Source organism: Hemiscyllium ocellatum, chromosome 25 (genome assembly GCF_020745735.1).
Source record: "Hemiscyllium ocellatum isolate sHemOce1 chromosome 25, sHemOce1.pat.X.cur, whole genome shotgun sequence".
NCBI classification, from domain to species: domain Eukaryota; kingdom Metazoa; phylum Chordata; class Chondrichthyes; order Orectolobiformes; family Hemiscylliidae; genus Hemiscyllium; species Hemiscyllium ocellatum.
The window spans coordinates 51,532,637-51,546,624 of record NC_083425.1 but is presented as its reverse complement, the minus strand read 5'-3'; the positions used below and the strand labels follow the sequence as shown (position 1 = coordinate 51,546,624).

At 41.3% G+C, this 13,988-nt stretch overlaps 1 protein-coding gene across 4 annotated transcripts in view; it reads left to right on the top strand.

Annotated features, from left to right (window-relative positions):
* The window catches only part of spata20 (spermatogenesis associated 20), a 363,387-nt gene that overhangs the window by 307,453 nt on the left and 41,946 nt on the right, over positions 1 to 13,988 (top strand). Inside the window, exon 16 of one of the 4 annotated variants that reach the window (XM_060844320.1) lies at positions 7,251 to 7,312. The exons of the other annotated variants lie outside the window; for them this stretch is intronic. Within the exon in view, the coding sequence (XP_060700303.1) occupies positions 7,251 to 7,262 (12 nt within the window). The 3' untranslated portion in view covers positions 7,263 to 7,312. Of the gene's footprint in view, positions 1 to 7,250; positions 7,313 to 13,988 lie in introns of those variants that run through there. 4 annotated transcript variants of the gene reach the window in all.

The window sequence follows — 13,988 nt, the reverse complement described above, 5'->3', positions numbered from 1 at the left end:
ACTACCTGACTATCCTTGCTACCTTTCCTGGAGTTAACCCATATACCTGACTGTATCAGCAGCTTTTCTCCCTTTCTATAACTGCCATCCATCACACCCCATCGCTCTTGTAAATTCCTCATTGCCTCTAACTGCCGCGCCAACCGATCCATGCGATCTGATTGGATTTGCAGCTGAAGACACTTCCTGCAGACATAATCATCAGTAACATGGAAACTCTACCTAACTCCCACATTCATCAGGAAGAGCATGTCACTCTACTAAAGATCATCTTTGCTCCTTCACAATCTAAGAACAAAAATATAGTACCATCTGTTTGCTGTAAAACAAATGCTCCAGGCTAACTTAGTACTTATAGTTTATATTTTTAAAATTTAGTCAAGAGACAGATCTCAATGAAACATATAATCAAGAAAGAACCCACTCTACTCACTACTGTAGATTTACAGCAAGATTACACATTAAAAACTATGTACTTAACTGTTCCTGTGCTGAGGTCTCCCACACTGGTTCCTCCAAGGTCAGCTGTGAATTTTGCTGTTTGTTCATTTTTCCAAGATGCACTCCAATCACCGGAGGTCCTGAACTCAAACAGTAAAGGCAATAACTGTGCAGAATCATTGCTGCATCAATTAGCAGTATAGGTTTATTTCTCTCTCCCAACCTGACCCGTGGACACTGTCTTTTGTCTGTCTTTCTCCTTTTTAAAGTACTGTTGTTTTGATCTTTTTACCCAAGAAAGTTCCAAAACAATGCAAAAACATACAAAACAGTAATTGATGCTCCTGGAATTTGAGGAAAACACCTCCATCACCTAAAATGTCTCAGAAAAGGAGCAACTCTTACAGCCACAATTTTTCCCACCCTCCATCTTGGATTATCATTGTTAGGGTGTAATGCCAGTGGGATTTTGGTGGCAATAGTAAAGTTTTGAAAGTTGGGAGTGCAGTTCATGGAGGCTGTCAAGATTCAGAGATTACAGTGGGTGATAGTTTTGTAAAGAAGGTGATCCTTGAGGCAATCGTGGAGGTAGCAAAACTTTTACCGATAAGCTGCTGTGTTCAGACAACCCTGTGGAAACATTTACTGTGTGCATCAGTTTTCTTTCCCTGGCTGGTTTTCCTGGTGGCCAGACAACCTCGTCAACATTTGTTTCAAAAGTAGAAATCCTGTTAATATGGAGGTATTTTGTCTTGTTAGAAGGATTCAAGAACCGATTTGCATCCTGAGCTCACCTGTCTTTCATTCCACCTCTCTTAAAAGCAGAAATGGGCAGGTTCAAGGAGGATTGCATTCTTTGTAGTCACGTTTTTAACATCCGTCTCGGATGTTAAAATTCCAACCAATACTTTTTGTTTGAAATGACAAGTAATTGGCAGTAGAAAGGAATGAGCGACGAGACAGAGATGGAGTCCAAAGAGAAAAGGGCAGTTAGGCCGACAAAACGATGGATGATAGTATCCTCAAGAGAAGGTAAAGCTGATAATGAGGATAATGAATAGGTGAAAATGGGTTAGCCGTGTTGAAAGCAATTCATGTCGTTAAAGGTGCCTGGGGTGTGGGGGTCTGTCAAGGGCATTGAAAAAGGCATCTGTAATGGTCACTAATCTCACCTTCATGAAGATCTCGGTGTCTCTTCTCCAACACACCCCCTCTCCTCCACAGCTTCCAAGCACATCGTCCCACAACCCCATACAGCCCACATCTTCCTTCTTCCCAAAACCCACAAATAGGGCTGCCTGGGCAGAACCATTGTTTCAGCCAGTGCCTGCCCCGTGAAACTTATCTCATCCTACTTTGACTCCACGTTTTTTTTTCCCTTGTCCAGTCCCTCCCCACTTAATCCACGTTCTTCTGACACTTTTTGTCAGTTTCAAAATTTCCAGTTCATGGGCAGCAGCTGCCTCCTGTGCACTATGGACCCAGTTAAGATGGTCTTAGGAATCTCCACTTCTTCCTGGAAGAAAGGCCTGAGCCATCCCCATCCACCACCCTACGTATGGCCAAGCTCATCCACCTTTGAATAATCCTCCTTTAAGTCCCCCCAATTTCTTCAGATCGATGGCTCCCTGCATGGGCCCTCATTATGTCTGTCTCTTTTATGGGGAACCTGAAGCATTCTTTGTTCCGGTCCTACTTGGGGCCTCTACCCATAACTCTTTCTCTGATAAATCAATGACATCAACATTGCTGCTTCCCTCTCTGGTATGGAATTGGAAACGTTTATCAGCCTTGTTTCTAACTTCCACTCTGCTGTCACCTTCACCTGGTCCATCTATGACTTCTCCCTTCTCTTCCTCAACATCTTAATTTCCATATCTGGGGATAAACTGATACCTACTACAAAGCCACCAAAACCAGTTACCTGGACTATATATCCTCACATCTTGCTTTCCATAAGGACTCCATTCCGTTTTATTTTTCAGTTTCTCTGTCTTTATTGCATCTATTCTGATGATCTCAGAAATTTTCACATCTTGTTTCACCCAAGGATTCCCCGCCACCATGGTTTACAGACTCCTTAGCCATATCCAACCTGTTTCCCACACCAGCCTCCACATCCAAAGGATAATAAGCCACCATTTCTGTCATCTCTAGCAGGATGTTACCACCAGACTAATTTTCCATTCCGATCCCTTATCTGCCTTTTGCAGGGACCATTCCCTCTGGAACAATTTGGTCCAGTCTTCCATTCCTCAACACCTACCCACATCCCCACTGCACCTTCCAATGCAGTCACAGAAGATGTAACACCTGTCCATTTACTTCCTTCATTCTCATAACCCAAGACTCCAAACATTCCTCCTAGGTGAAGCAGCGATTTACCTGCATTTTACTCAATCTAGTCTACTGTATTTGCTGCTCACAATGTGGTCTCCTCTACATTAGGGAGACAAAATGCAGATTGGTGAACACTTTGCGGAACACCTACATTCTGCCCACAAAAATAACCCTGAGCTTCCAGTTGCCTGTCACTTCAATACAGAGGAACCTCAATTATCCGGCATTCGATTATCCGAATAAGATCGCAAGGTCCCAATGCTTGGCTGTTATCTGGCATTCGATTATCCAGAATTTGATTAACAGAACAAAATATTCTCTGCCTGTGTCCTTCAGATAATCGAGTTTCCTCTGTACGTCACTATGTTCCCTGGTCAATATTTCTCTCTCAGGCCTGCTGCGTTTTTAGAGGGAGGCTCAGCACAAGCTGGAAAAACAGCATCTCATTTTCTGCTTGGGGATCCAGCAACCTTCATGCTTCAGTATTGAGGTCAATATTTTCCAACCTGAACACCTTCTTTCATGTCCTTTACCTATAAACCAAACCCCAGACCTTGTCATAACATTAATTGCTTTCAGATCATTTTCACCAATTCATTGTCCTCATTATCAGCTTTATTTTCTCCCTGGCATACTGTCATCCATTCCTTTGTCTGCCTCACTATTGTTGTCTCTCTCTGGGCTCCATTCTCACCTATCCGTTTGCCCCTTCTCCCTGACACCATGCTATGTCTTCAGTGTATATTTCACTTTTGCCCATCTACTGTCAGTTCTGAAGAGGTTATCTCAATAATTTTAGTTCTTTATTTCATTTCAGGAGAAATGAGGCCTTACTTTTCAACATTTGAAGCCTTGCCCACCATTTCCCATTAAGTATTCCTGGTGTATGAGAATCCTGGAGCATACCTTTATAAATTTAGCTATATGAGTTTAAGGCTGAGTGCTTGCAAGACTGAACATTGGTTAAAGAAAATACAATTCATTAGAAAACATCCATTCATCTTCTCACCCTAAGATGAGGTTAAATATTGCTGGGAATGATAAATTACGAATAATTCATTTCAAGTGCAGAATTGATTCACTGTTTTCCCACTGTATTTCTATAGGGTCCTCAGTTCCCCCAAGTCCTTGTAAAACTAACTGTGCATCATTGCAAAATTAATGCAATAATATTCCCATTATTAATCAGTTATAGTGGCAGTCTTCCATAATTATCTGTGCAGAAATTTAAATTATACACGGATGGGCAATTTTGTTAGCCAGAGGACTGAACTGTCAACAGCAGACTCAATTTTAATGATTCTGTTTGTGGCCAGTGCTATTACAGGAGAAACTGTTGGGAATATTTCACTCTTTCAAATTTATGTTAAGAAGATGGGTTTTCCTCGTTGTCATCAATTTGTGTGATTTAAATGATACTGAACTTTAGTTCAGATTATTTTCATGCATTTTCCAAGAAACTAACTTCAGTCAGTTTTGGCTCCACAGAGGGGAGGTGCACTGTCTCTGAGTGGGCCCTTCACGATGTGGTTCAATATATTGTGGAAATTGCAGCGAGTACTAAAGAGATTGTATTGACTTTAATCAGGACTCTGCAACCCTGGGAGTGTCTTGCTGGAATCCCAATTAAATAGCTTCTAGAAAGAGTGTTGTTGATTGCAAGCCCAATTAACATGACCCTGCTTTTTATTTATATAGCTAATGCAGCATCAATCTATGCAGAGTCTCAAATTCAATTAACTATCTTCAGTGTTGTCTTGAGAACACTGTTTGGTTGTCTGTTCAACTCCCATTGTGGTTTGATACGAAATGAATAATCCTAGATGTAATCTCTAAGCATGGGACTGATATCTTGCTGGTTTTAAAACCATAACCATTATGGGTGGCACAGTGGTTAGCACCGCTGCCTCACAGCGCCAGTGACGCGGGTTCATTTCCTGCCTCAGGCAACTGTCTATGTGGAGTTTGCACATTCTCCCCGTGTCTGCGTGGGTTTCCTCCGGGTGCTCCGGTTCCCTCCCACAGTCCAAAAATGTGCAGGTTAGGTTAATTGGCTGTGCTAAATTGCCTGTAGTGATAGGGGAATGGGTATGGGTGGGTTGCTCTTCGGAGGGTTGGTGTGGACTTGTTGGGCCGAAAGGCCTGTTTCCACACTGTAAATAATCTGATCTAATCATAACTACTCTGCCCAGACACATGCATGTAAAAGCTCCCAAGGCACTTTTGGAAAAGGTATATTTATCTCTTGAGCTCTAGCATTGAAATAGCTGGTTTGGTCATAATCAGCTCATTGTTTAGATTAGATTCCCTACAATATTGGAACAGGCTGTTTGACCCAACAAGTCCACACCGACCCTCAGAAGAGTAACGCCACCCAGACCCATTCTCCTGACCTATATTTACCCCTGACTATTGCACCTTACGCTATGGGCAATTTAGCCTGGCCAATTCATCTGACCCAGGCAGAAGTGGGTACTGCAGATGCTGGAGATGAGAGTCAAGATTAGAGTGGTGCTGGAAAAGCATAGCAGGTCAGGCAGCATCCAAGGAGCAGGAAAATCGACATTTCGGGCAAAAGCCCTTCATTCACCTGACCTGCACATCTTTGGGTTATGGGAAGAAACTGGAGCACCCAGAGGAAACCCATACAGACACAGGGAGAATGTGCAAAATTCACACAGTCACCCGAGGTGGGAATCGAACCCAAGTCCCTGGCGTTGTAAGGCAGCAGTGCTAACCACTGAGCCACCGTGTTCTTGGCAGCTGGTAGTGAAATATGTAATAGCCAACTTGTACGAAATGACTAGCACTACACCTGAAAAGTACTTCACTGGCTACAGCCTCTTCCAACCTAGTTTCTTGCAGCAGATACCTCTGATGTCATCTTCTCTACGTCGGGGAGAGGAAACGTAAACTTAGGGAACAGTTCACTGAGCATTACAGACAGGTCCACAAGGGTCAACCAGACCTTGCAGTCATCACCCATTTCAGTTCCCCCAACCACTCCCTTTCTGACAGGACCATTCTTGGCCTCCTCCATTGCCAAAACAAACCAAACTCCTATTGTCTTGAGTTTTCCAATTTCAAATAACCTCCCTTCCCATCCCCTCCCTTCCTCTGGTCCCTGCCACCAACTGGATTCATTCCTTCCATTAACCAACCAGGTCGTACTCTCAACCTGTCTTCACCTATCCCCGTTTCACCACCACCACCTCCTTCATCTGCAGCTCCCCCCACACCCACCCCTAGTCCTGAAGAAGGGTTACACCCGAAACGTTGACTTCTGCACCACCTGATGCTACCTGGCTTGCTGTGTTTTTCCAGCCTCCTGCCTGTCTACTTATAATCCACATTGGAAGTTCCACTAGAGTGAAAGACACCACGAAAATGTAAATCTTTCTTTCTTTTCTGCCGTCCCCACCCAATTCTGTCACAGATATCTGGGTAATATGATGCTTGGCATCCTGTTGTGGTTAATATATCTTACACAGATCCCAAGAGGATTTGGGTAAACAGGTTCACTTTATTTTTATGTAAACCGTCTTAGTCTGACACTGGCAAAACAGAATTCTGTCTGATACTCTGTCCCATGTCTGACCGATTCAGTCAGAAAATCATTCACCCTTATAGATATTTTGCTGATCAGCCCTGTTCAGAGTTGTTATTACACACCCTTGCTGAGGCAATGCAACTTGATCCAGGGTCCCTCAGCTCTGAATGACTGCACCACAAGGGTCGCTCCACCAGCCTTTATATGGATAATTTATTTGCATTTCATTCTTGTATAATAAATAGATATTTCCTTTCCATTATTCTGATGATACAAATCTATCTATAATATTTTTCCAAAGCCAATTTAGGGGGTACAAGATTCCTCTTCAGTCATTTTTGCTGACGTGGACCCTTAGGGTGTTTGAGGTTGATTCCTGCTAAAATATACCTCGCAATATTACCTTGTCACCTTATTCTGTTGTAATTTAATTTTATAAAATCTTATTTAATTCCCAGTGCAACGATAAACTTGATCAATATGACTGTAAAAGTACTTCACTAACTAAACCATGTTGGGACATACAGATGTTATGAAAAACAATATATACACTTCTCTTTCGTTTTTCTTAATCACACACACAATTCTGTCACAAAATGTAAAATTTGAATCCAGAATTTTGATGTGAATCATAGTGAAACACTGGAAGTCATATTTTCCTCAGTAAGTTGCATTTTGTTTTCCTTTATGTCAAGGATGATTCCCTTGTTCATAACTCTCAGCCACAATGTTGGGAATTCATAAACAGACATGATTGAGCAGAAATTTGCAAGTGAAAGAATCAATGACTAATTCATGCGAAGCATCATTGTTAGTGGAAGCTAACGAGTAGATGCACTTGAGATCTGTAAAGAAAGTATCCTTAACTGATGCTGATGGAGTTCATTAATGGCTTGGAGTTTGTTTGATGTCTTTTCAGGGTTTTGTTTGAAGTCTGATTTGAGGAATATACTTGAAGCCAGTGGGATTCCTTATGGGGCTAAGGCTGAAAATGAATTCTCACGCAGTGGATGGTAGCCAAGCTGTCTCTGACAAAAATATTGGTGGTAGTTTAACGTAAGCTGAACACGCCCTGGAGAAGGGAAGAGGTTGAGAAGGTGGGACTTTTATGATAAGCTCAGCTAGTGTAGCAATTGAACCCATATCATTGGCATAACCTTTATTACAAACCTCACCAACTGAGCTAACTAATTACTTTTTTTTATACACTTCCATTTGTCTGACATTACTGTATTCTTTCTGAAGAAACTTTGAAGTCACTTTGTTTAACTCAAGTTTATTTTGAAATATTTAAACACAGTATTTCATGGTTGAAATTATACAAAGTAAGAATGAACATACAAATAAAATTAGCAGACACCAATCACAATGTTAGTCATTTTGTAATTCAATAGCCAAATGTACCACAGGGCCAGAATTTTGCCATTTCCAAAATGCTCACCTGTATTACTTGGTTTGTCAAGATTCACACTTGTGGTTTATTGAAACCATTATTACCATGCCAATTAACTTGCAGAACATACATGTTTGGAACAGGTGACTGGTGGTGTTCAGCATTTTCAACTCCCTTCACTTTAAATAGTATGGACAGATTTACCCAGTATCACTTCATGTTTTTTTTTAAAGTAGAAAGTCATCAAAGCCTGGCACATTTCTGAATCTCAACCTCCTGCCTATAAGTGATTTTGTTCATTTAATGCCACTATTAACTTGCTTTTAGGAAATGCAGGACAATCTCTTGATATCCAAACTGGGTATCAGCCACGTAGGTAAATTATCAGCCACCCCTGCTTTAACAGTCTTTGTGCGCTCTCTTTCCTTTTGCAGCACTATCCTGCAGTATACTTTCACCTGAGTTAGATCATAGGAATATAATATGTAGGAGCAGAATTAGGCCTCAGGCCTACCTAATTTGTTCTACTGTTTGATGTTTTCATGCCTGATCTGGTAATTCTCAACTCCACTCTCCTGTCTTTTCCCAACAATCTCGAGTCACTTACTGATTAACAATCTATCTCAGCCTTGAATATATCGAAAGACCTAGGCTCGACAGCATATGAGAGAAATTCTTCATCGTCATTGTTCTTACTAAATGACTCTTTACCTGGAGATGTTGCTCTCTGGTCCTACACTCTCCCACAAGGAGAAACAACTTTTTTGCATCTATCCTGTCAAGCTCCTTCAGTATTTTGTATGTTTCAATGTCTTTGCCACTCACCCTGTGAAACTCCAATAAATGCAGGCCTCCCCTACTCACCCTTACCTCATGAGAAGATTCCCCCCATACTCACGATCAATGTAGTGAACTTGCTCTGTATTGCAACCAATGCCAGTACACCTTTCCTTGAATAAGGGGACCAGAACTCTTCAGAGTATTCTTGCTAAACTTATACAATGTATATGCATTGTATAGATTTAGCGAGACTTTCCTATTTTATAAACATTTCCTTTGAAATAAAGGCAATATTCTATTTGCTTTTTCTATTACTTGGGGAACTTGGATGGTAACTTATGCTCAAAGAGCCCCAAATCCCTTTGTGCGGCAGCTTTCTGCAATCTTTTTCCATTTAAATAATGTTCAGCTCCTCTGCTTTTCCAGATATGATGCATAACCTCACATTTTTTATTCTTATCTATCTGCCAGGTTTCTGCCCAATTGCCTGCCAAATGTACGTTCTTCCGCAGGCTCTATCTTTCCTCTTTATCCTCATCACTTGCCTTCCCACCTATTTTTGTGTCATCTGCAAGTTTAGCTATGGTACATTCACTGGTTGTGATCCTGAAAAATGCCCCCCCCCCCATCCCAATCCTCTCTTCTATTAGTTAAAGGGTCGTCTTTCCAGGCTAATATATGATCTCCAACACTATTGGCTCTTATTTTATTCAGTAGATTAACATGCAGTAACTTATTCATTGCCTTTTGAAAATCAAACTGAATAACTTATACTGGTTCTACTTTATTTATCTTGCTTGTTACCTCCTCAAGGAATTCTAATAAAGTTATCAGATGTGACTTCCTCTTCGTGAAGCCATGCTGACTCTGCTTAATTGTGTTTTGTATTTCTATTTCTGTTTATTTTTGCTGTTCTGTTCCTTAAAGCAAACCTTTTTCTAAAGACCACTGTTAACTGGTTTATAGTTAGCTTTTTTTCTGTCCGTTTCCTTTTTTGAACAAGGGTGTTATGTTGGTAATATTCCAATCATTGAAGAGTTTTTAAGAATCTAAGGATGGGTGGAAGATTACTACCAATGCATGCACTATCTATGTAGCTGCTTCCTTTAAAATAGACAGGCAGGAGGCTGGAAGTACACAGCAAGCCAGGCAGCATCTGGAGGTGGAGAAGTCGACATTTCAGGTGTAACCCTTCTTCAGGACTGGGGGTGGGTGTAGGGGGAGCGGTAGATAAAGGGAGTGGCAGGGGCAGGGTGATGAAGTGGGGATAGGTGAAGACAGGTAGAAGGTACAACCTGGTTGGTCAATGGGAAGAATGAATCAGGTTGGTGGCTGGGAGTAGTGGAAGGGATGGTGACGGGCCAGGAAGGGAGTCGGGGGATGGGGAAGGGAAGGTTATTTGAAACTGGATAACCCAGTGTTGAGTCCTCTGGGCTGTAGGCTGTCCAGGCAGAAAATGAGGTGTGGTTCATTGTGGCAATGGAGGAGGCCAAGGATGGTCATGTTGGAAAGGGAGTGGTCAGGGCAATTAAAATGGGCGGTAACTGGGAGGTCTGGTCAGGCCCTGTGGGCCCGACTGAAATACTCAGAGAAACATGACATAAGTTTATATTTGGTCTCCCCGATGTAGAGATGACCACATAGGGAGTACCTGATGCATTAAACTAGGTTGGACGAGAGGCAGATGAATTTCTGTTTCACCTGGAAGGACTGTTTGGGGCCCTGGATGGAGGTGAGGGGCTGATATACCAGCAGGTTTTGCATCTTATCCGGTTGCAGGCGAAAGTACCAGGGGGTTCAGGTGGGGATTGGTCGGGAGATTCCAGCACCTGCAGTTTTTTTGTCTCTAACTAAGCTTCCTTTAATATCCCAGGATGCAACCTATTAGGTCCATATTAGCCTTCAGCTCCATTGGCTTCCCTGGTACCTTTTCTCCAGTGTTTGTTTGTTTCCTCTCATCTTTTGCTCTTGATTAGTTAGTGTTTTTGGAATCTTGTTACTGTGTTCTACGGATAAGACTGCAAAATGTTTATTCAACTCCTCTGCCAATTCCTGGTTCCCCTATATTATTTGCCCAGCATCATTCACTAAAGATTCACTGTGGTCTTCCTCTTCCTTTTTATACATTTAAAGAACCTTTTACTGTCCATTTCGATACTCCTTGCTAGTTTACATCAATATTTATTTTCACGCTTTTTATTATTTTTTGGTGATCATTTGTCGGGTTTTGAAACTTTGCCAATCATCCAGCGTACCACTAATCTTTGCCACATTGTTTTTTGTGGTCCCTTAGATAATGAAGTTGGAGAAATAATAATGGGGAACCAGGAAATGGCAGAAGAATTGAATATATGCTTTGCATCAGTCTTCGTGGTAGAACAGGCTGCTGAGTTTCTCAGTAATAAAACACAGGAGTCCTGTTATAGTGCTAAATGCAATTGTGGAATGTGCTGCATTGTCAGATCACATTGCTGTAAATTCACAGAGCATTTTCAAAGTGCCCTGGGTCAGTCAGTCATTGCTAAATTGGTGTGACTCTAATTCTGACCTGTTCTATCCCAACATGTTGAAAAGGAGATGTTCTTATTGCTCCACATTGTTCCAGTGTTGATTGGAGTAACTTCTGACAGCTGTCCAGTAACTGTGGAGTTACTGAGCATATCATTTCTCATTTACTGTCTGCAGTCAGTGCGTACTTAATCACCTGTCTATTTCTGCATGTCTCCCTTGTGTACCTGTGTTATGTGTCCTCATGGAGGATTATAGAAGTACAAAAATTAACAACACCAAAGATGGCCATTTGGCCCATCGTAACATGGTACTGCTTTGAAAGAGCAGTTTGTGCTTAGCTCAAGTGAGTGAACAAAGTTCTCCTTATCTCCCTCTAGATCTTTCTGCAATGATTTAGAGTCTATCACCTCTAGTTATTGCCTCAATTATGCTTCCCTGTGGAAAAGCCTCTTATAAATATGAAATTTATGATGAAATCAAAACATTCATTTCAGAACAAGAGGAGACCATTCAATCCATTGAAGTTGTGTTAGTTCTCTACAACAGCAATTTAGGTAGACCAATATCCTGTGTATGCAATGTTTTCACTTCAAGTACTACTTCACTTTTTGTAGAAGATTACATGGTCCAGATATTTTGGTGGGGCGATAGTTGTTGCAACAGCCTAGATTGGAGTTGCAAATCAGTATCATCCCAAAATCCGGATGCAACTAACTTCATGACAATTGCCTGGGAAATTGAAATTTCCTTGAGTCAATAACCCTGTGGCTGGAAACCTCTGCAGAGTCCCATTTCTGAAGTAGACTCTGAGATTTCAGAGGTTTCTGAATCAAACTGAATAGCTATACAGGAGATGTTAGAGAGTTAAAGCAACTTCAAGTAACTATTGTACTGAGCCCCTCAACTCACCTGCCAATGCCCCCACCTCCTACATCTGACAGTACTGCTCTCCTAAACTGATCCCGAACTCCCCCACAACCTGATCTGGTGAGATTCCCAGAGCCACTCCCACAGAACCCCTCCCAATCCCTGATCTGATTTGTGTACATGGATCTCCAAGGTTTCTCTGTTTATGGCCACTTTGCAAAATTATGTCAATTATAGTGTCATGTCTTTCCTGACCATTCCTCCCAAATTACATCAGTTCCCACTTCATGGCATTAAACTCCATCTGCCATCCTTCTGCATATTTTACATCTGTCTATATCACAAATTCCATAACAATCTTTACCATGATCTAGTACTTTGCCAACTTTATGATGTTGCATTTCCTTCAACTGAGTCTTGGTCATCTATAAGAATTGAAAAGAGTAGTGGTCTCACAGGGATCGCCACTGCAAAACATCTGTAGTCTGAAAACCATCCATTCACCATGGATGAATCCCTCGGCTTCTAGTTACTAAGATAATTTCATATGCATACTGCCATTTTACCCCTACTACCATAAACTTCTATGTTAATATGCCTCCTGTGTAACACTTTTTCAAATGTCTTCTGAAAACCAATTAATGTAACATGTTGTCTTCTCATTGTTTGCTGTATGTAAGTAGTTAATACCTTTCTATATGAATGTGTCTATCTCGTAAACAGTGTTATGGTTCTTAATTATTACTGTTTACTGCATATGTGTATTTAGATGCCTGACTCTTTGCATACACATGATTTTGTTATGATTCAAAAACATAACTTGTTTTTGTCCCGAAGTTAATTGCACATTTGGAATTTGCTGATAAAGTGCCACAGGGCATTAATACAAAGATTAGATAAAACTTAATTATTACTGCAACTAGTTATGTGCTTTTTTTTATTATCATTAGAATCCTTAGTGTGGAAGCAGACCATTCAGCCCATTGAGTCCAACCATCCAAGGACCATTCTACCCCAGATCCACCCCCAACCCTATCCCTATAACCCTGCATTTCCCATGGCTAATCAATGTAACCTGCACATCTTTGGACTGAGAGGGGAAACCGAAGGACCCAGAGGAAATCCACGCAGACACAGGGAGAACGTGCAGACTCTACACAGTCTCCCAAGAGTGGAACTGACCCTGGGTCCCTGGCAGCAGAGCAAATCACTGAGCCACCATGCCACCCATTATTAACAAAGAAAGCCTGTTTTACTTCCTGGTATTAAAACAGAACGTAAGGTCTGGCCTGTCTATCACATTCATTGTATCAATTACTTCAGTTCCAGTTGCACCAAGTCCCTAAGTTATTCTCTTTCCAACTCTGTCTTATCCTCCTTTGCTGCTGATAGGAGTACAGTATCCTCTGATAAATTTGTCGAAGAAACCATCTTTCTTACCTGAATATATAAGATGACCACCATCAGTATATTTAATTATGTCAGAGTCTGATCACTTGTCCACGCATGTATACATTCCAACTAGTGTTAGGACTGCTGACAAAAACTTATAATCATTGCTTTGAAATGTTTTAAAAATAAAATTTATGTTCACAATGCATAGTTACCAACACTGTGGATGCAATTTGTTTTTAATATGGTGTATTGAATGTAGTAAATATCCCAACCTGTGTCATTGAGGAGACTGAGGCATTGAGTGTGATGGGGGAAGGGTTAAAGATGATAGGCAAAGGAACAATTAAAATTGAAAGTGTTGTGAAGATTTTGAATGCAAGAAGAGAGAGGCCATTTGAATTACAACGATTCAGGTTCTCATAGTCATAAAGCATGGAAATGGACCCTTTGATCCAACCAGTCCAAACCAAACATAATCCCAACCTAAACTAGTTCCATCTGTCTACACCTGGCCCACATCCCTGCAAACCTTTCCTATTCATATGCATATCTAAATGTACCCACATCCACCATTTCCTGAGGAAGTTCATTCCACATGTGAACCACCCTCTGTGTAAAAAAAAATGCCCTGTGGCTTTTAAAAATCTTTCTCCTCTCATCTTAAAAATGTACCCTCTCGTCTTGAAATCTCCCACCTGAGGGCAGACACGA